This window comes from Oreochromis niloticus, linkage group LG19 (assembly GCF_001858045.2).
Source record: "Oreochromis niloticus isolate F11D_XX linkage group LG19, O_niloticus_UMD_NMBU, whole genome shotgun sequence".
Lineage (NCBI taxonomy): Eukaryota > Metazoa > Chordata > Actinopteri > Cichliformes > Cichlidae > Oreochromis > Oreochromis niloticus.
The window spans coordinates 4,688,286-4,712,106 of NC_031983.2; the positions used below are offsets into that span (position 1 = coordinate 4,688,286).

Below are 23,821 nucleotides of genomic sequence, written 5' to 3' on the forward strand. Positions count from 1 at the left end.
CAGCAGGTTTTCTTCATGTGCGCGGCGTCTCTCTAGTGCTCCTTCTTTCTCTGGGGGAAACCTCGCTGCAGTAACAAGCCTGTGCGATGCTGAAATAGTGCCGCGGGCAACAGCGAGCAGCGGCTCAGCGCAGGCAGGTGAAGACAGGGTGAAAGTCAAATCTTTTCACTGTAAACAAAAGCCCCAGAATAAGCGAAAGTAAATAGATGTAGTGTGAAAAAGAATGCTGGCTTGTTTGCTCGAGATTTGAGCGATTCTTTGCGGGCGCCACAGGTGGGTAGCTGTCCAATGAGGTGAGGGATTTGCTGTTATGAAGACGGATAGATGAGGAGAGGAGGGAGTTCTTGTGAGAAAAAGAGATGGGGAGAAAGGAGCCGAGATGCTATTGAACGTTTGTCAAAAATCTTAAAAAAGATGTCATTTTCAGCAGTTTTTCTCAGAGTGCTTTGGGACAAAGTCACATCAGGCGTTGCCTCTCCGGTACATCACATGTCAAAGATGAGCTACCGACTGTTCACGCTGAGGCCTGTGCGAGAGGACTGAGGGATTTGTGGAAATAAAGAGTGATGCTCGCTGACAGGCTCACATGTGTTTGAGAGTCTAAAGAGGCCAAATAAAGAGTTCAGATGTTTATCTGCATGCTGCTTTGTGGTGTTATCCTCCAGGTACAGTGTAAGCCCAGTGGTGACAATAACTGCTTTGTAAAAGTGAAGCTGCCAGTAATCAAAATGGATGGGTAGGTTAGATTGTGGTGCTGTGTAAATACTGCACTCCACTGCTACGGCAGATACAAACTGATATTCCACAGGAAAGGTAATACAAACACTAGAACAGGGAAGCATATTATTATAAGATGCCTTGCATAGCTGTGATTCAAAGACAAGAGATTTAATGTACAAAAGTCAATCTTCAGTTCTTTATATTTTGCTTTTAAGGAGCCAGACTTTCTTGGAATTTGTTTTAAGTGGTCTTAAGCAACAGTCCTCCTGGGTTTCAGATTGTCTTTCATTTTCAGTCAAGCCCTTATACCTGATCATTTTCAGATGCCCTTTTTATTATTATTATTTAAGCCGTTTATGCATTAAAAAGTTACCCAAGTCAAGGGATGAACTAAAATATGCCAACAATAACAAACTTTGACAGGCATAAAACAGTATTTTTGCTCCAACAAGGAGCTCTTAGCCAAAACCTTGCCCAATCTCAGCATGGCCTGCAGAGCAGGACAAGTGGAGGACAAAAGAAGTGAAAGGTCTGAAAACCCATCTACAGCAGATGAACAGTTTCCAAAAGTCATGACCTTAAGAAACAGAAAAAAACAATCCAGCAAAGACCAGACACATGACCTGAAAGCTGCATCTGGCCCTTCAGCTGATCCGTCTTCTGTTGGTCGGAACGTCATCGGAAACGGTCTCAATGGAAAGGTCGCTGTCAGGAAGTCATTCTTAAGAGATACAGGGAGACAAGCCAGTGACATGCCGAATTACATAAGAACTGGACCAAAAATCAAAGAAAACAGGTCTTGGAGGTCAAATTGTCATCAATATGTACGGAGGAGGTTATGAGAGAGGTACACCAGTGGGTGTCTGCGGCCATCTGTATAACATTTGAGCCAGTGGTGTTAGGATCCTATCAAATCTATTGGAATCATAAAGAAAGAAACGTCACATTTCAATCCACCGTGCAATATCGGAAAGCGTCTGATTGGTAGTGGCTTCAGGTTTTGGCATGACAATGATCCCAGACACACTTCCAGTAATAGTGCAGTAATAAGATTGTGTAATGTGTAATGCCACCATCATGGATTTGCCTTGCCAGAGCCTGGCCCTTAACATTATTTAAGCAGTGTGGGATCATCCTGACAGAGAATGGAAGGAAAGACACCCAACATCCAAACAGGAGCTTTGGATAGTCTTTCAAGTCCTTGCAGACTATTAAAAAAAATTACAACAACACTTGCCTAGTTCAGACTAATTTGAAGAAAACAAAGGTGGTCAAACCAAATACTGAATTTTAACCTTTTCAGAATTTTACAAACTCTGTTTTATAGCAATATATGAAGAAATGAGGGGTTTGCAGAGCATTCTGGGTTGAAGACATTTATGCACTTCAGAGGCTTCTTGAATGCATCTTGTAATATTATTATTTCTGTATTTCTTCTATCAGTGCATCAGAAGTGCTGTTAAAAAAGAGGAAAATTATATTTTGAGTGGATACAACCCACAGTACTGAGTCACATCATCTTATAATCCTCAGTTAAAGTAACGCTGGCAAAGCTTGAAGCCTAAACTGAAGAAGTTGGTTTTTTTACCTCAAAGTTTCTCTCAACATCTGAAATCTGAGTTTCATCTTAAACAAGTACTAACAGGTCAAATAAGGCTGGTCTAGACTTGCATAAATAGAAATATAGCAAGAATGGAAATTATTTTTAATAAGCTTCCCAAAAAGAACTGATAACTGCAACCCAGAGCCAAGGTTTCTAAATGTTTACTATCTCCGTTTGATTTCTTTACGGTAAACAAGGTCTCAGGCAATATTAGCTAAAACTCATCCTGCTGATTCATTTCAAACAAACCTCATCAAGCATTCTGACTGTTGATTTCAGTGGCAATCAGACAGATGGGTCTCAAGATCAATGCTTTTGGACTACAAACATCACATCATGACTTCAAAAGATCTCTGCTCTTGCTCACCCGCTCTCTCTCTCTCTCACACATACACACACACACACACACACACGCACACACCCTTTTCCCATGTCTAAATCTATACAATCCATTATTAACATGTTTCCTGCCAGACAAAGACACAGGTAGATGATAAAATATATAAAAAATAAAAGACAAAGAAGAAAGAGTTAAATTATTGAATTTGGGTTGCTCTCGTCGAAATAAAAAAGACAGAGATGGAGAGGAGAAGAATCTATATTGTGTTCTCAGGGAAGTGAGGGAAAAAATCGAAGGAGAAAGTAGGTTAGAAAAGAAAGGCAAGGTGAGAGAAAGAGTGGCATCAAAGAGAGGCAGTTGAACAAAGTCAGCGACACGCCAGGAGTTGACTCATGCGACATGGGAGTGAAAAAAAACCCCAACTAACATCAGAACACGTCACACAACTGCTCAGACACAGACTAGGAAACAAGGTGAACTTGTCGCAAGGAAGGAAGGAAGGAAGGAAGGAAAGAAGGAGGGAAGTGATGGAGAAAGAAAGCGATAAAAGAAGGAAGAAAGCTGTGAAAAGGAAGTGATGGAGGAGGGGATGAAGACATGGAGGGGAGAAAGAAAGGAAGTGAAGGAGGAAGAAACAAGAAAAGGAAAAAAGAGGTAGACAAAGGAAATATGAGAAGAAAGGCTTTAAAAAAGATGTGTAAAAGAAACATCTGAAAAGAAAGTATGGAAAGAAAGTTTGTGCTTGGGAATAATTAACAAAAAAAAAGGAGAAAAACACAGAAAAAGAAAATAAATGACCTAAGAGAACAAAGAAAGGAGAGAAAAATTAAAACAAAACCTGAAAATATAAAACACTTAATTCCAAAAGTAACAGAAAAAAGAAAGGAAGGGGAAATATAATTTATAATGTTTTGAAGCAGAAAGACAAAAAAGGAAAAATGGACAGAAAGAAGGAAAAATGAGGAGTACAGAAATAGGAAAATGGTACGGCACTGAACAAGATCGACAGCTGATAGGAAAGTGAAGTGGGAAAATAAGAAAATAACAGCCAGACAAGGAGAAAAAGAAAAACTGGGTGTCATAGAGGATGTGAGAGAGAACATGAACAAATGTGGAAGAAGAAAAGAAAGAAAAAAGGAGAGAAAGAGAAAACAGAAAAAGAGGTGTGGAAAAGACACAGGAGGAAGAATAAATGAACATACAACAGGAAAGCACACACAGGAGAGAAGACTGAGAGGAGAAAAGGTCCAAGAGAGAGAGAGGAAAGCAAGAATGTGAAGTGGCAGAAGATGAAGAATGGAGAGAAGGATTCAAGGAAGAGGGAGAATAAAATTTAGGGGGATAACACACAAGAGAGGAGGAGGCGAAGGAGGATTTATGTGTTTTTAGAGCTGTCATTTTGAAGGACAGAGCAGGGGCGGAGCGGCACACCTGCAACAGCTTGAATCTCTCTATCTGAATCTGCCTGGTTCTGTCATACATTCCCTTTCAATCATGCTCACCATGTATGTTTACGTTGCCTCTACTTTTTCCATTTTCTGTTCTTATCTTCACTGCAGTATCTACCTTCTTCATACCTCCCATACATTTCTTATGAATATTCTGCATAGGTGAGCCAGAACGTCTCGACTTAGTTCATCCCACTCGTGATCCATCACAACTAAAGCAACGAGTGTGACCTTGACTTTGAGCACAGTTTGGGTGAAGACCCATTAGGTCATCACTGTGATTAAATTTGATTCAATTCTAATCAGCAACAGGAAAATGAATAGTGATCTTTTTGAATTCAAGTGGAAGGGGCAGGCAATAGATGGCTCGCTGTGGCGTGAGCTCATCAGTCCTTCAACTAGATGACCAGTAGGTTTTAGTAGTCTTTATATAACTAATTATTAAATGTCCTCAATCACTGATGTGTTTGACAGCTAGCTGCCATACTCTGGACTGTGGTGCCCTTCCTAATGGATGTTGTAAATGGGCAAGGTAAAGAGTGGAACAGATCTTGCAAAATCAGCCAGATGTAGATGGTACAGAAAATGAATGGCTCTACTGTATATTGGTTGTGTACGAATAGTCTTGCATGTAATCACAGGATCCAATTAATGCATAACTCTATTCAGTACAGCTATGTGGGCTGTAGACATCATTACAAGGAATACACTGCCGGTACCACATTGTTACTTTTTCTCTTTGTTTTTCTTGCTTTTGGACTGTTTCGTCAATCCAATATTCAAACTGCTGAAGGTATGAATTAGAAACATCCCTACCTTCTACAATAGATTCCAACATGTTGCCTGGCTCACCTTTATCAAAGGAAAACAAACTACATTCAAAAAACTGAAACTGTTCACTAGTTACTATTTACCATCTTCATGTTCCACCAGTACAAACTGCCAGAGGGCACACACTGCAGTAAAAAACCTAAACATAACAGTGGTCTGTTATAGATTAATACAGTGATGGGTTTGGGTTTTTTTTTCAGTATTTAAAATCATACTTTTGGGATTTCAAAATCCCCCAGTACGGCATAACAACAAAGAAAGCCAGCAGGAAACAAGAAAGAGTGTACACTTGTCATTTTATAACTCACCCAGGTGAAACACAGTTGCTGGCTGGATTACATTCATAAGCAATGTGCTTCTGAATGAATACTGTGGCACATTTATGAATAGCAGGAGTCGACAGGAGGTGGTGAACACAGACAAGTATACCCAACAGGCAAGAGATGCATTTCATTAGGGAGATTGTTGCCATCATATGCTGTTTTGGGTACTGTTGCTGTTATATTTCCTGGGATGACAGACTCAGCCAAGTAGCTTGACGTGGCTTCATCCTCCCGATGGTTTACCGGACCAGAATTCAGCCAAACTACCGGTCTGTCCTTCCAGTTTCTCCTCATTTTTATTGTCTCACAACACTGAAAACCCATATTCTCTCTCCTCATTTACACACTCTCTTTATATCTTTTGAATACCATCTCCCTGGTGTGTGTGTGTGTGTGTGCGTGTGTGTGTGTATGTTTCTAAGAGAGGAAAAGTGAGAATGGCTGCAATGCACATACTCTCCCCGGTACACCTGTCTCTTTTAGTTTACAACCACTCTGCTTATTTCCACACCCAAACATGCACGCAGTTAAAACAAACACATGCAACAGCAGCGCACGTACACAACCTCACGAGTAAGCTACCTCAAGCAGAGGTGTGCACATTAAACAAATACGCATTCCCACATACACATAATTAAAGTGACTGCACCAAACAAACCTTGTATGGTAGTGTCTTGCCACACATACACACAACCGCATGAATACAGCTGTAAGCAGAGAAGACAGGTGGAGTGTATATCAAGGGCCACCCAGCTCCTACACCATTTATCTCAATTTCACCTTCTAGACACACGCAAGCACACGTGCATTTAAGATTAAAAAAGCACATACACACAAGCTCAGCAGACATATACACATTCATACACAAATTAATAGACAAGAACCAAAGTCAAATAGACACATTTTTTACACCCCTTTCGTTCTCCTACTTTTAACAGTTTGCGCATTTAGTAAAATCCTGATGTTGGGTTATGTATAAATAAAAACATCTCATTTTATAACTGCCTGAAATGCACAGAGTAGTTTAAATTTTTCATTTACTGTCAAGCTGAACTTTTGGTGTTTCTAGAAGCCCTACATGGTGTTAAGCCCATCCTATAATGAGCTATTAACTGCCGTCTCCTTTCAGCTCTCTGCCTGACTCCGACACAAATCCCCCCTTTATTCTCCAGTACTGTAATCCACCACTCGCACGCACACAATAATACACAGAACTCGAGACACAATGCACCAGGCCTCAGTTCACTTCCTGGTGTCAAATCCCCTTCTTCTCACTGCTCACTTACAAAGACGGTAGAAGAGGGAAGGGTGGAGAGGATGAACTATCGAAAAAGAATAATGCAATTTTATGGCAGTACACAAACACACGAGGATAATCAGACTGAGCTTTGACAGTCATACTCACATATATAGACAGCTTTTTAAAGCAGTTTATATAAAAGCAGCAATTTGGGAACCACCAATTAGTGAAGTCCTGTCTTGAAGCTTTTAGTTGACCACCTTGAACCATTACCATCTCAGAGCTTTAGTGGAGTGTGTGTCAAGTAAGACGAAACAGAGGACCGCTGTATGCTCGTATGGTAGTGATTGACAGTCCTTGTCAATACAACCTGAAGCATTGGGCTGTTACACTCCTTTTTAACTCTAAGAGGGCTGTAACTTAAAAAAATCAGTGTCATGCTATATTAAATAAGGCTTGAAACTAGTGATTTAGACCATAATCCCATCAGGAAAGTGTTTACTGATGTCTTAGTTCACACAAAAGTGAAGCCTGTAAGATTTGTTTTCTCCCTGACTTCTATACAATCAGGTTTATTTGAGCAATCAAATGAGTCGGCCAACAAGATGCAAGTTATTAGAAAAAAAATGCCGGTTTAAGACACTTCTACACTGGCTTCAGTTGGCTTTTTTAAATGAACATTATCTGGTTAAAACAGAACCAGGAAAACCAGAAACAGCTGGAATGTCATTGCAAAGTTGAGGTCATAAAAACAAAAACAGGTAGTTTGCATCTAAAATCAAAGGACTTCAAAAGATGCAAATCTACATATAGATTATAATCTTTGATACTTTTTACAAGATGAGTATGAAGGTATGATGCCAACATAACACAAACACCAACTCAAACTGATGCATTGCAGGAGTAATGACATTAATGAAACTGTTCTGTCTCTTCTGTGTTGACTTTAGGGTCATTTTATAGAACATTTTCTGCCCAGCCAGTTGCCTGAAAATGTTAAGGTCCATAGCTAATTGCTGTGAAATTGTAGCTTCATATATCATATACTTTTCAACACATATATATATTTTTAAGTGGTCTGTTGACCCACTCCCAGTATGATTTTTGGCACTTTTGACATTTGAGGTAATGTTTGAACACGGATATCTCAAAAACTATTAAAGATAAAAGCCTGAAATTTTCACTGATATTTCTTAACATCAAAATCAGTCAGAATCTGTCATTTGGCTAAAGACACATCAAAAAATGTCTGACTTTTGGCTTTCAAGTCATCCTGCAAAGCTTCATATTTAAGCACATACTAATGAAAAATGTCACATTACAAAAGCTAAATAGTGACAATATCTAAATGATATATAGTTGAATTTCACAATAATTCAAATAGAGCATGTGGAATACTTTATTATATATATTATATATATTTTTCTTAGACAGAAAAATGAAGAAAAGTCTATATTCTTTCAGCTGTCATTGTTAATTAATGATATATAACAAATTGTGGAACAACAACAAAAACTTCAGTAGATAGTCTATTTGAATCTGAAGACAAAATACATTCTGAAGTTTCCAGATGGTATCCTAATTATAACTTTTAAAATAGTTTTGCTAAATATATATGCGTAGTTTTATTTTAGCGACCTATTCTACTACTATCCTACTGCCCTGGAGGTCTCTTAATCTGCATTATAAGACTTCCAGTAGGTTTTAAAAATGGAAGGTAGAGTAGGTCTCAAAAAGGAAAAATTGTTATATATTTAACAAAGTTCGTTATTTTGCAGTTATAATTTGCATGCCATCTGAAAACCCATCTGAAAAACTGTGTACTAATATTTTTGTTTTTTGTCACTGAACTTATATTTGCTCAATCCAGCATAAAAGGTTAAATAGCAGTTTTGTTTTTCATTTTTGTGCCAAAGAATGTCACATTATGGTATTATACATGATTTAGTTTTCATTATTGTGAAATTAAACCATTCAGAATTTCTCACTTTTTCTCTTTTGCAGTGTGAGGTTTGTTTACTTAGTGTAAAAGCAAAGCTCTCGATTTACCGGTGGATCTACGTCCCTACCCTCGCCTATGGTCACGAGGTGTGGGTAGTAACCGAAAAAACGAGATTGCAGATGCAGGGGGGCAGAAATGGGCTTGCTCCGAAGGGTGGCTGGCCTCTCCCTTAGAGATACAGTGAGGAGTTCAGCCATATGGGAGGGGCTCAGAGTAGAGCCGCTGCTCCTCCACATTGAAAGGAGCCAGTTGAGGTGGTTCCGGCATCTGACAAGGATGCCTCCTGGGTGCCTCCTGGGTGAGGTGTTCTGGGCATGTCCCACCAGAAGGAGGCCCCGCCGAGAGGGAGGTCTGGGCTGCTCTGCTTAGGCTGCTGAACTGTGAACCGGCCCCGGATAAGCAGATATTTTTAAGATATATGTAAATATATGCCCAAACATCTCTACCCAAACTTTGAACCATGAAACTTTCAGGCAAATTGGAGATGGTGGAGCAGAAGGCTCACATTCACTTTGGATGTTATGGTGCTTTGTTCATTTTTTCCCTTTTTTAAGTCTTAGTTCAAAATAAGATTTGATGGCATAGTGAATTCTTTGTTGCTGACCTGTGGAAAATAGATGTACAATTCCCAGAAAATGACTGAATGAAATGCAATTTTTGGGTGCAGAACATTAACCCTGGGTGATACTTTGGATTAATTACCTGGCTTCAGCAAAGACGTAGTTTTGGGATATCAGTTCAACTTTTCTCTAGAGGTAGCAGTTCTTTACAGCAGTGATGCAACCAATGCCCAACCAGATGCAGCTACTCAGTTTTTCCAAAACTGACAATATGTATAACTCTCTGCATGGAATTCATCAGGGTTATTCTTATGCAACATAATACATCAGGTAAAATGAGGCCAGAGGATCCCTGATGCCAGAAATTGAGTTGGGTGCCAGCATAAGTGAATCAAAGCAAAAATATCTTCCAAAGAACCAGTCACATCAGTGCTAGAAGTCGTTCCATTTTAAGGCCTATCCTGGAATGAAATTGAATCGAACAAGTTGAATTGGTGATCCTTACGTCTTTAACGTCTTAGAAAATCAGCTGGAAACTTAATGGCAATGCATAAAAACGAACTTACATCCCCTTCTTTTAATGCTACTGAGACAAATCTGTATATGAACCAACAACAATAAAACAACAGTAAAAAAGGTTTGGCAATCCATTCATACCACTCTTTGTCGATGACACACGCACACGCGCACACACACACACACACGCGCACACACACACACACACACACACACACACACACACACAGGGAAGTTATACTACTGGTTTTACTACTGCTACTGCTACAAGGAGCACACACAAACGTTACCATGGTGAAGAGGTATGCTGCTGGCCGGCCAGGTGAAGGGTCTTGGGCCGGGCGGCGGAGCAGCTGCCTGCATTAGCTGGCCGCTCCCAGTAGGGGTCACTGCGAAACACACAAAAAAACGTTACGAGGTTCTTTAACGACAGCCACATGAAAAAAGGAGAAGAAGAAGAAGTGGGAGTAAAAATAAGACTTAAATGAAGAATAAGAGGGAGAAAACAGGAAAATAAAGTGAACAAAGACAAGAAAGTAGGAACAGAGCATAGGAACCAAAGAAAAAATAACCATACAAAGCACAGTGCTAATGTCATGGAAAATCAGGGAATTAGATGCAAAATATATTCTGCAGATAAGCAGTAGGTAAATGATAATTTGGCAGTTCATGTGAAAAAATAATGAAAGATTGGGCATTTCTAGCTCAGTGGAAAACAAACTGTGGACCTTCTGATCAACCTCATAAAGTCTCAAGTCTATATGAAAATAAGAAGAAGAATCCAAATACTTTGTTTAATTACCCATAAACAGGCAGCTGTGATAGCTCTGAGCATATCTTTAGCGTAGAGGGTGCTGCGGATGTGATGTAATATGGCAATATCTGTGTGGACTGGGGGTAGCACGCTCAGCATCCTCAGGACCACAAATGCTATCAGCACCCATATGAAAAAGTTTGCTATAAATGATATATAGTGCATATATTAAATATACTATGTCAACTTATTATTTGTCCCCCCAAATAATAAGTTTAGTACTTAAAGGCACAATATTTACCTATGAAAGAATAGACATCTCAGAAAGCAATAAATGTAGGCTGCACACTTATACATGCAGTACTGGCTAACAGGAAAACAAAATTTCCATAACAGATGTTCCATGTTTCCAAAACAAGTTAACGATAAGTTGGTGACCATCAAAGTTGCTGCAAAAACATTACCGTACTGGCAAGGAATCACGGATTAGGATGATGACTTACTACTCTGTTATTTAACGGTCACAAACAATCCAGCATCAGCACAGGATAGTAAATTAATGTACTTTACTCTTTCAGTAGGATGTTTAATAATACAGTATAAGTTTATCTACAAACTTTACTTAACACGAGTCACTTTGGGGTTTTTGTAGCTTCTTCTTTCAGGCATTGGAAGAGCGACTCACTGAGTCAACAGATGCAGTCAGTCTGTTTTTACTTTGTTGCATGAAGAACTGGAGGCAGGCAAACTGTTTAATTCTTCATTTATTTACCCGTCTTTTTTATTCTTTTTTTATCTCCTTCTGCTGCTACTTCTCCACTTTTCATGCATTTGAGCTTAGCTAGCTTAGCTAGCTCCACAGTGAAGCTGCGTTACTTCCTCGTCTTACACGTGTTTCATCAAGTTTGTTCCTGGTTTGAAAGTTTGACATGTGATCAAACTGCTTCCTGTGTGTCAGTGACATAAACCGGATTTTTAGGATCTACTTAAAAAAGGCACAACTTATTAATGCTCGTATTTCACTATATAATGTGCAAAGATCCGTCCAGCCATCCATTTTCTGCTGCTTATCTGGGACCAGTTCGGAGAGGCAGCAAACACAGAACCACAGACTTTCTTGTGTGTCATGACTAACCCTCCTCAATCCGCCTGTCAATCCCCCGCTGCTCTCACTTGTGAACAAGAACCACAGATACTTAAACTATTCCACTTGGGCCACCAACTCATCTTTGACCCAGAGTGGGTAATTCAACCTTTTAGAGGTGTGCAAATATTTTCTAAATAAAATCCCCAAAATCTAACTGCCACACAGGGAAATTACTTACAGTCTTTCTGCAAGTGTTAACATCATGTACCCTCTGCAAGAAGCCACGCTAATTAAGGGGAGACAAAACAAAGGTGGATGACAAAGGTTGAAAAAAAAGTATGACGGCCAAAGCTTTTTAAATCACACTCAAGTGCAAGCACTTACATTCAAGGGGGCATTAAATATGCCACAAAACAATGTGGCGTATTTAACACATATTTAACACATATTTAACACTCTTTTGTTTGCTTAGAATATAATCGCTTATTTCAGATGTATTTCAAGATGTATCTGCCACCACGACTGGTCGCCTAAAACTTGCCACCCTTTGAAATAGTCAAAAAAAAACCCAACTAACCTGCAGTTTGGTGGCAGATTTGATTTATTTATATATTTTCTTTTTGAAAAGCTAAACGTTGCCGATTGGGACTCAACGGGCAGGCAAAGTGACACCGGAGTCAAATACAAAATACAAAGCAGCCCCAAAGTGACTGTCTATGAACAGTGAATTATTTGAATTTTACACACCCACCAAAGACAGGCTGTCAAAACCCATGCCGGAATGGATTTTTCATACTGAGAAAGGGAGCGAGGGAGAGCCAAGGAGAATAAAAGAGAGAAGGAAAAAAAACAGGAGGCAGAAAGAGGGAGAGAGACGCTGGAAGACACAGGAAGGAGGAGGAGAGAGCGAGAGGGAGAAGCAGTGAAGCGATGCTGGCTTGCAGGAGAACATTAGCTGCACTGTGTAGCGCACCATAAAACCATTGACATTGTCGGTCTTGCTTTGTGGACAAGTATTATTGTAAAACACAGTTTTCTGAGGCGAGCCAGCCGCTATTGTTCTTGTCAGAGGGTGAAGCGAGGGCACCGCCGGCATAACTTATTTCAGTTTAAAGCTACCGGAGAAGGCAGCGAGAGTTGGTTTTCAAATTAAACGACTGCGATGTAAGTCCAGAGATTGTATTACTTTTAGATTTGATCTCTCGATGCATGACTAGGAAACAGATCGCTTCTGTTGTGGGGGAAGGGGAAAAAACAAAACAATAAAAGATAAGAAGAGCGCTGTCATCTGCAAGAAGAAAAGCAGGTTTGTTCTGTCACTGCGGTCGGTGTACTTTGCTGATTATATGGCAGGCTTTAAGCAGGTTTCAAGAGACACAGAGTCTGACTCGGCACAGAGACTACTATGTTAAGTTCCAGTCCATGTAACGGTCACGAGAAGATTCTAGGAGTTTTGAGCAATGTGTTGTGTCATGACTCACATTATATATTAAAAACAACAGGAGTAAAATATGACATCTGCCTGCTCCAAATCTCTTAGGGTAAATGAAAAGCTGCTTTACTCAGTTGTCCTTGTGATTGCCTTTGCTTGATGGATATTCTTAAAACCTGTAAACATTTATCTCGGTGGCACTGAGTCCATCAATTTCTTTGGAGTTTTCACTTGTCAAGGTCATTGACTCTGATCTCATCAATATCATTATACAAGCAGGGAATCAAATGGTTCTTAATAATGTAAATGCATCACTTGTAGTTCAATACAAGTGATGCTTGTATTGAACTACAAGTGATGGAGGTCTGGAATGCTGCAGAGTCTTTTAGCGTCTTTTAGCTCCTAATTTTGGTAAATATACTCTTTTTTGTTTCCAGTCTTTTCATCAAACAACGTAATAAACCTGCTTCATGTGCTCAACACCAGACTGCAGTTGAGCAGTTAAGGACCAATGGCTGAAGAAAGACAAAATGTAATTACATACCACAGCTAAATGAAAAGTCACTATTGACTTGCTTTAGACAAAGTATGCGTTTTATTTCACTTGCATGTCTTTTTTGCACGCTTTTGACTTACAAGGCTTTGAAAATATGTGTTTGTCTATATGGCCAATTTAAAAGGTGATAAGAGAGTAGCCAGCTAGAAGCATATGTGACATTCAGTGCTAATAATGATCAAGAATTTGTTCATCAATTCCATGAATAAGAATCAGAAAACATATATCCTTTGTTTTGTGTTTTTGTTATCACTGTAGCACTTTCTGGTTTGGACCCAATCAGAAGACCAGACTGAAAAGCTTTTTTTCACAGATACTTTTACTCGAGTGATGCCGTCGTCCTACCTGCACGGTTTCAGTGAACAATATTGCTCAACTCAGAAAATCATAGTAAGAAGTTGCACAATGTTTTCAGACTGAACGTAATCCCAGATAAAACAACAACTACACGTGACTGGTTTTCAGACCCACCAATAACAATTCAGTCTGGTACTGTAGCTACAAGTGAATGTAGAATAAGCTTACACTTCCTGTTATATTATTTCATCAGCTGGTACAATCCAGAGAGTGTAGCCAATCATCAACAAATTGACATACATCTGCCAAAAAAATGAACTTTTTCTCTTATTTCTTCAACAAAAGTAACCCTTAGTCCTTCTTTCTTTTTCTTTTTTTTACATTTTGAAAGTTTTAGCAAGATTGTTAATTGTTTATAATATCTCTCACACCATACAATTCCCAGGCTGTCCAAATGCTGACATTTTGTCCCAGACACTGGAATGTCAGAGATACACATGAGGTGTTGTTTGGCGTCAGCGCCACACCAGCTGTGGTAATATTAGACACCGAGTGACATATGGAGTAGCATATGGGCTGTCTCATGTTCAAAACTGTTACAAAGTCGAGATATTGAGCAAGGTTGGTTATTGGCGGCATAAATCAGATCACTCAGAAAACCAAGTTTTGAATCCCATTATTTTTATTGTTTCACTTTCCCTCCACTGTAGTCGGGTTTAAGTTGTGATAAGGAAAGGATTGCATTAAAATAGAATAGTAGATTATTAACAATGAGATTTCTACACGATATCAGCCATGTATCGGGCTAACAAAAACCGGGCTGTGGTGCTTCTGTTAACCGAAGACAAAGGAAGAGTTTACTACGCATGATGAAAATGATGCAAAAAAAGGGGGGAGGGGGATCCTTTCCATGTTTTTTATGTGAGATTAAGGGACTGGGAGTGTCTGCACTGTATGTGAGTTTTGAAGGGAAAAAAGAGTTTTGAGAAAATGCACTGACTTTATTTAACAGGTACAATCAGTGTAAATAAGGTGGAAATGAATTTGTGCATGATACTGCTGAGTGGGTGAAATTTACTGCATAATGTAATACTTCAAAGTCAAGAAAAATCGAACTTGGGAATTTTTATCAGAGTTTCAAGGAAACACTTCACTTTATGAATTATTTTATAAGCTTAAACTTTTTTTCTTAAATGTGTTAACAAGGACTTACCTAATGAATATTAATGAATGTTTCCCCTGTAATTAGTATACAAAATAGTGTAGGCCTTTTTTGGTGGTACACCAAGACCCTTAAAAGAGGTGCTGCCAAATGAGCCAACACACAAACACGTCAAAGTCATCAGGAATCCTAACAGCGCCTTAAAAAAGTCTCAGTCAGGTATTCTTTACATAAATACTCCTCCTTTTGCTCCTCCTTCAATATACAATATACAGTTGACAGATTCAGCTTAGGGTATATTCACATTAGACTATGTGCCGGATGCACAACCAATTACTGAACACAGTGCAGCTGGACTCGGGTTTGGTACCCGTGTACTGTCATTACCACCATGTTCACTATATATTGCCTTCATCACTGACAGCTGACTAAATAAAAATTGCTTTGTTAATTCATTAACAAATATGTGAGAGGACAGTGTGCCACCATTTCTAGTCCAGTATAGGAGTTGGGAGGAAGAACACTCATGATCGACTCGGTACATTTGAGTTGGGTTAGGTGTTACAGGCAACATCTCGGGACATGCATAATCCTCACTTTTCTATTTTTGCTGCTCACCTTCATTTTATATCCTTAAATCTTTCTTTCGTCCTTTTTTTTCATATCATTTTATCTTTACTCTCCATTCAAACAATCAAGCCAATCCTTTGTTTCCCATTACTCTCTCTTACAACTTCCCCAATCTTACATGTTTTACTGTCCACATCCCTCTTTCAATTCAGGAACAATTTTTTGCAGTCAAACTTACATCTATGAAGTCACCTTTTAGACCTTCTTATTTCCATCTTTTTCTCCGGATATTCCTGTGCTACGTTTTTTTCTTCTGAGCCTCGTCCTTGTGCCCAACTAACCTGCTTTTACATGCACGTCTTTATGCCCATCTTAACACAGTGGCCTCTTTCTTACATCCTTAAAAATCTTATTCCAGTCTTTCTTTTTTTCTTTACCTAAATTGTTGCGTATCACTCCATCCTTCCCTTCTCTCTCACTTTTCTCTCTTTTTTTTATCCATTCAGTCCAGAATGTTGCCTTCAGGTGTCTTGCTGTCATTTTGGAAAGTAGACGGAGTAACCGCGCTGCATCAAACACGAGCACAGAAAATCAACTATATGCATACGCATTAAATAACCAGTACAACTTTAGGCACACACTAATGGCGCAGCACCTCACAGAGACGTGCACTTGCATAGTGTCACACACCGACATGCACAAGCAGAAATTCAATAACCTGAGTATAAACACAGTTGCTGGCTCGCGCACACCGGTGCACGCACACACAAAGACAGACTCATGGGTAAATGCACACTGAGATGCACATAAGCAAGTAAACAAACACACTCTCGCACACGCGAGGTACAGACACACACTCCATCAGGCCAAAATGGCAGTGGTGGGAGGCAGTACAATGGGTATTGCTGGGTGCCGGCAGAGCTAAATTGCAGACAGCGAAGGGGAGATCTGGGCCATTTTTCAAGGCCGACTATATATTACAAATTGGCTACCAGGGCATTGTCTGCGAATGCACACACATACACACACATTTGTGCGCGTACACACACGCACAAAGTGAAAAAAAATAATCCTGGCTTGTCCTATTGTAGCCCGCAGAGCCGCAGAAATCTGCCCTTTTCCCTCTTTTTCAACAATTTCCTCGGAATAAACCATGTGATTGAAAATGTGTCAGTTTAGCGAGCAGTGGCGTCACCACACACAAATACACATGAAATAAAAAATGTATAAAAATCACAGAGACACCACAGACACACACACACACTCCTGCTTACACACTGTAACCTCTCTGTTTGGTACGAGAATGTTTAAACACTTCCAGGCCAGGGTCAAATCTGCCCCTTTTTGGAATATATACACACACAAAGAGACTATAAACACACATATGACACACAATATCATGAACAGACACACACTTTCTCCCTAGCTGGTTCGAATGTTTTGGTCCAGGTTTAGTCAGTCAGTCATGCTTCAGTACAGCAGTTAAGCTGAAGGAGGTTTGGACTCCTAAACTAAATCCCTTCCCAAACTCTGTGTTTCAGGCTGAGTGTAAGATATGTTTTCTTCAAAGGAGAACTGTTGCACTCCAGCTGCCGGTACTGACTTTTTTCTGGGACTCTGCTAAAGTGCTCCATGATTTCAGTTGAAAAAAAATCTTATTGTAATTTTAAACTGGGCCTTGGGGCAGCCAAAAAATAAAACAAATGTCATTTTAGGTCAACCTGCTTCTGAGTGGCTCCTCCTTGTAATCATCATATGAGTAGGTGTGCAGTGCATGTGTGCACATACCCCGAGATGTGTCCTGACATGACAACATAAGTGATTCCACTCTCATTGATATAACAGAGGGGCATGGTTTGAAAACAAAAGCTGTTTGAAATCCAATGTTTGGGATAGTCTGAAGCCTGCTGAGATTATTTGTACAAACTCGGATATCATTATTTGAAATTCTTCCCATGTTTGATCCACCACTGGAACAGTATGGGAGCAAATAAGGAGAACAGTAACAGCTCCCCTTCCACTGTTATCATTATAAAGACCTTTTTGAGCCACAGCTAGCTGTTCTGTGTATCCCTGTAATGGCCTGTTTCTGTTTGGGTATAAAAACATAGATATATGTCAATGAAATATTTTTTTGTATTATTACTTTTAACCCTGCATAACCTCCAAAGGTTAGCATTCATATTTAGTAAGTGTAGGCTCTGAGTACACTGGTTACCTCAGCTGTCAAAATCCCAGGGGTGAAGCCTCTTGAGGAGGCAGTAAAGAGTGTTTGAAAGGGACCTTCACAGACTCAAATGGGCTGATGAGTCTGTGAAGCTCAATTCTGACCAATGATGGTAATACTGAAGTTAGCTGCTGAGGATATCCTGAACTTCTTGGCAAGCACTGAGGTTTTTGCTGCTGTTAGCTGGTGTTACTGAAATGTTCTTTGCTGTGGATCTAATTTTGTCAAATTAAGGAAATTAGTGAATAAATTGCCATACAATGTGTAAATGATGTGTCAAACAATAAAGTTATCCTTATGCAAGTGTTGCTGGAGCTTTAACTGATTCAGACTTTATGCTCTTCTCCATTCACCTTGGATGTAGAGAAGTTATGCCAGAAACCTCTACTCTGTTTCACACATCTAAAAAATGTAATTTGAGCTTGTAGTTTCTTTCCCCCTCAGATCAGCTGTTACCTGCATTGAGCTAAAGTTTGTACTGGAGCTTCAAAAAGTGACAGCTTTGACTAACCATCCAAATTCTAGGAGGATAAAACAAATGATAAGTGCTATGATCAGATATAAGAAGTCACTGACGTGCTCTCTCTTTATATCAAGGTTTATTTTCTGCTCAGTTTATAGAGGGTGACACGTGTAGGCATACACACACAGACGGTTAATCCACAGAGATACACATGTACGGACACATGAGGTGTTAAAACAGTCTCAAATGATCCTTTGAGTGAGAAATGGCCTTTTTATAATGTCCTCGCTCTTAACCTTGAAACATAATTTGTCCTCACAAAGATTCACATGCAAATATCACACATGCAGATGCACACGCTGGCACGCAGGTGCACAAACAGTGTGTAAATTGAACCCCCAGTGGCAGACTTGCACCTGCACTCCACCACAACAACACACATCTCTATCTGTTCTTCTTGACATGTCGGCCTCCCACCACAGCGGAGAGCTGAACAGGTCTAAAGCTACCATTCACTCACACTTCTCGGTTCATCATATAACAAACCAGCATTTACAATACGTACAATACCGCTGACATAGTGTGTTTATTATCAGCAATAAAGAGTTGAAAAGTTTTTCCTCATGTATAAACCCATAAACCCTTGCCTTTTTTTGTGAGGCATGCTCTGCTGCCAGTAGCACTCTTTGCCTTCTTTTGACCACTTTTGCCATGTACATCTATATTAGTATACTAATATACTAGTCTTTCACTCAATGTTCACAAAGTTCCCAGTGGACTTGATTCATTTAAAGACCTATGTGACACTGTTTAGTCAAGCTGTCTTGTTTAGTATTAATTGCATCCTTCCAATAGCATCTGGAAGCTGACTCTAAAAACACAGCGTTCAGCCTTTTTTATACCTAGATCATACAGTCCTCTAACTTCAGACTGATTCCTTTAACAGCTTTTTACTTTGGAGAATGAGTCTGCATGTTACTCTTTTAATTGTTGACTCGGGAATTCTGCCATTCTTGTGCTTTAAGATCCCACCACCTCATTTTACACCCTCATGAGTCCCATGGGTTTCTTGTCTCTGGTTTAGACTCTTCTCTGTTAGCTTTCATGAGACTTAATTCTTAGTCCAGTCCTCTTTTTTTCCTTGTATTTGATGACCTGTGGTTTTATGTTTAAAAAGAATATTGCATTGATATGCAGATGACTCACTGATTTATCTCCCGGTGAAACTTAAAGCCTAAAGATGTTTACATGATTGAAATGAAACTGTGTAGTGGCACCCACACAGGCAGACCATATTGTTAATGAACCAAAGAAAGAATCTGACTTTGATGTTTGACAACACTTTCACATTAAGCACTGAAACATAATTGTTGGTGCTTCCTTTATTCACTTCTTCGCTCCTTACAAAGTTTAAGCTTTGTTACAAGGTAATTAAGACATTAATCTGGTCTTAACTTAACCACTTAAATATAATAATATAATATATATAAAATATATATATAAAATTTCTGATTTTGTTGTGCAACTTTACAAATTTAGTATCTTTAATGAATATTTAGTATATTTAATAAACCCCTCAAAAATGTACCAGAGCTGTATTTAAAATCACTTCAGTTTTACCCATGCAAGTTTTACAATCTAAAGCCAAAATCTTATTTTTGATCATAATTTTTTGGTATAACCAACTTTGAACATCAGTATCATGGGATCATAGTTTCAAAGTTGCACCAAGCATTTGCACCCTGCATCATTTATCTGTTTTATAATCTCTGACTCAAGAAAATTTCAAAACAGTATATTTTAAGGTGCTAGGAGTCATTTCACAATGTTGGAAAAATTGTGAATTGACCTTTAAAACAGTCTCTTTTTTACCTCCATTTCAGTAACAGCTCATCTTTCTTCAATACTTTACACTTGAGTATCTGAAAGAAAAATATGCCTTAAATGTTGTTTTTAGAAAATATATGCTCAGAGTATATAAAAGATATAGTAGGCAAAATATTCTTTATAGTTTGGGAAAAGTTTTATCATCCACTAGGCCTAATTATGACTACATGACTAGAGTATGAAGTTCAGCATATTCAGAGCACTGTTGTTCATGACAGCAACATAATTATTCTTCTCTTGGAAATCTTTTAAAATATATTCGTCTGTTTTCTCATAAACCTACTACACCCAAGGCTTTTCAACTGGTTAATCATCAGCAGGAGAATAAATGCAGCTGAGTTTACACACATGATCAGCAAATAACAAAAATAAATCCAGTGCATGCAACGCATGCGCTGCAGAGTGGTGCATGCAACCATAATGGATTCTGTCATTTGAAATGGATGAAGTTCCATTAGAGAGTGGCACAGTCGCAGGGCTAAGTGTGATGAAGGGCGAAGCTTCAGCATCTCTCTTTTTATTTTAACAATGACATAGAAAAAGAGACATCCCGAGCCCCGTACACCTCAATCTTATTCCACTGATTTTTTTTATTTATTTTTTCATAATTTCAATAGTGTTGTGCATTTCAGATGCAGACAGACAGAGCTAATGTTAAACAATGGAAAAAACCTCGTGCATTTCATCAGAATCAAATTAATAAGATGAATAGATACAAACCATGAAAAGAGCTGCCCAAATTTAAAAAGGTGGAGGAGGAAGGAAAAAAACTAACCCTTCATTAAAGAACATAGAGAAGGTGCTCTTATTTTTTCAAGAGCAGCTACTTCCACACTGTGATTGCAAATCAGTGGTAATTTCTTATTTGTATTTATTCACCTTTCCTGTCCTTTAACACATTCCACCCCATTGCTGTCATGTCTTCAGCTTTCCCTCACCCACCCCCAAGCTGTTTGAGAGCAAAAAAGGTCTAAAGGTGTTGGCGCACACACATACATAGCCAGACACACACAAACTAACACACACCAAATAAAGATGACATGTTTATTAATCACCTCTTTAGCAGAGCTACTGCCCTGATTTACCACTGATTTCTTAGCTGTCAACACTGAGGACAGCCGCCTGACATTTACAGGTAGAACCACTCTGCAGCATGACTCTCTCTCTCACACACACACAAACATAAAAAGCACAAGCTCAGGTTGCCCAGTACATGTACAAATTATGCACATACACTCAAGCACAATAAATCTGTATATGAAAGCGCAATGAACTATACTCTCTCCATCATGCAGTCTTCTCTATCACACTCTATTCCATATTTCCATTATGTCTTTCATTTTTATCCCTCTCTCTGCCTCATTCCTTTTATCAACAAATACCCACACGTAAACAACAAATTTTTGCAAAAAGAAAACCCCATCCCATTTCCAAACAATTACTCGGAATCCCGTTTGTGAACTTGACCTCACACACAATGACAAACCAGCCGTTGTCATGGCAGCATTAAATTATCTCCTCATCCCAGATGAGATAGACTTGTGCAGAGCTGACCACCTGGGGATTGAGCAACACTATCTCTTGGGTCCATTTCTCACCCTGACTTCCTGTCATGTCAGGATTACATCAGCAACTATAATCTTACAAGATCAAAGTGGACGCCGATGCACCCGTCTGATTGAAAAGCCTCAGAGCGTGATGTAAAGGGGCCACCTTTGATCAACAACACATCAGGGAGAATTTCATCAATACAAATTTGGATGAAAAGCGATGGACTTAAAGCTCAAAGTTATTAAATAACATAAAAGGTCATATTTCAAATTAATTCTGACATAATCTATTACTGTTTTTGTTATTGTTATTCAAATAAAGCAATATTGTCACCAATTATTCTTTGTATTCAATTCTATTTTATTTATATAGCACCAAATCATAACATCAATCGCTTAACAGCACTTTATATTGGACAATAAAGACCCTACAATGATACAGAAGAGACCCCAACAATCAGACAACCCCCTATGAGATGTCCCTCAATTGTTACTTGGTGACAGTGGGAAAGAAAAACTCCCTTTTAACCGGGAGAACCATCAGGCAGTGCCAGGCTTTGCACAGGGGTGGGGGAGGGGCAGCCATCTACCATGACTGGTTGGGGGTGAGGGGGGGAAGACAGGACAATAGATAGACTATGGAAGAGATCCAGAGATTAGTAATAACTAATGATTAAATGCTGAATGTTATAGGTTTATAGTTATAGTTGTTCATAAAGACATGTGACTGCGGAGAACAAATGATTTCTCTAAAAAGTTGAAATTTGTGATGCTTTCAGTTCAGATTCACCTCTGCTACAATAAAAGGATGCAGAAAAAGATGAATGTAAAGAGACGGATGTCAGCTTCAGATTCTGTCTCCTAGCAGGCCTCCCAGTTGAATCAAGTTAAAGCTGTGACATCAGCAAAGAATTTCTGACATTTCAGTCCTCCCATGTCTTTCTATCTGAAGGATGACAGAGGAAGTTTTTGGAAGGGAGCCGTGAGTTTGAGCTGCTCGAAGTCCGTTTGATGTTCGAAGCGTCTTGCCATGTGCTTAAACAGCCCCGTGAGTGGGCATGTCACCAGCAAGATAAGAGAAATCAAGCGCTCCTCATGTCTGGGCAAAAGGTTATTTTGACATTCAGGAGGAGAAGAGAGGAGTGTTGTTACACATCAGGTTTAAGCCAATAACCAAATGTAAAAATACAAAAATCTGGTAGAGTAAAAACTTTACGCCTGACATATTTTACATGATTATTTGTAGGTTGCTGCTTGCTTTTTATTTTTGTATTTTTTTATTGTCATCGCCTAACTGTTTACATCAGAGCGGTTTGAAGGTGCAAATTGTGTTTGCTCATTTCGATAACGCCCGTTTTGTAAGCTGCTTCAACAATTGTGATCATTCGATAAGACAGCTTGTTTGGAAGACTGACAGGAGGACAAGAAGGAGAAGACAGGGGGAGGGAAGGAGGGATGGAGGCAGGAGGCAGAAGAAAACCAGAGAATCTCTATTTTCTCTCACCTCTGTATCGCCAGACATCCCAGCAGGACACAGTAAACAAGAGAATGTGCGCGTGTATGAAGGAGAGACAGAAAGAGAGTTTCCAGCAGATTTCACCACAGTCATTCCGAGGTAAGACAGGATCAGCCTGAATCCCTGCTGATGACACAGACGCACACACACGAACACACAAACTCTTGCCACGTGTGCTGGTGCTGATCAAAAAACACAAACAACATAGGAGTGTGCTGCAGCATAGGAGTGTGCTGCAGCATAGCAGTGCGCTGCAACGGTGTATGTCCAGAATGTATATTGTGTTTCGTACAATCTGTGCATTAATCGGTTCTCATTCCTAGAATTCGTTTCAATGTCTGACTATGACATGCACCTCGCTGCACATTCCTCACAAGTATATATCTCATTCTGACAATCCTGATTTGCTGGTGATCGCAACTACTGCATCAGGCAGAACCTCCCATCCTTAAGTAGCTTGTGCTACTAGGTATTATCACAGATATTAGTCATACATCTCTTCTAGCTTCAGAGCATATCCCAAACTTCATATAGACTAGCTAGCGTAACGGTCCATATTCAGGATTGTTAGATAACTTCTCTGTTGTTGGGCGCTAGCTGCCTTTTCCTCGTCTCATCCTGAGCTTGTGTCTTCACCACTGACAGGTGCGTCATACTTAACCCTCTGGTAAAGTGTTTTATTGTTGAATTTTAGCATGGCATGGATCCGTGTTTCCCTGACACCAGAGGAAGCAGCG

The 23,821-nt window shown here is 39.4% G+C and overlaps 1 protein-coding gene across 4 annotated transcripts in view; it reads right to left on the reverse strand.

The window, feature by feature from the left end:
- npas3 (neuronal PAS domain protein 3) overlaps nucleotides 1–23,821 on the reverse strand; it is a 333,725-nt gene that overhangs the window by 228,471 nt on the left and 81,433 nt on the right. For 3 of the 4 annotated variants that reach the window (XM_019349116.2, XM_019349115.2, XM_005455939.4), the window contains one exon: nucleotides 9,874–9,972. The exons of the other annotated variant lie outside the window; for it this stretch is intronic. In XM_019349116.2, the coding sequence (XP_019204661.1) occupies nucleotides 9,874–9,972 (99 nt within the window). The remainder of the gene's footprint in view (nucleotides 1–9,873; nucleotides 9,973–23,821) is intronic. 4 annotated transcript variants of the gene reach the window in all.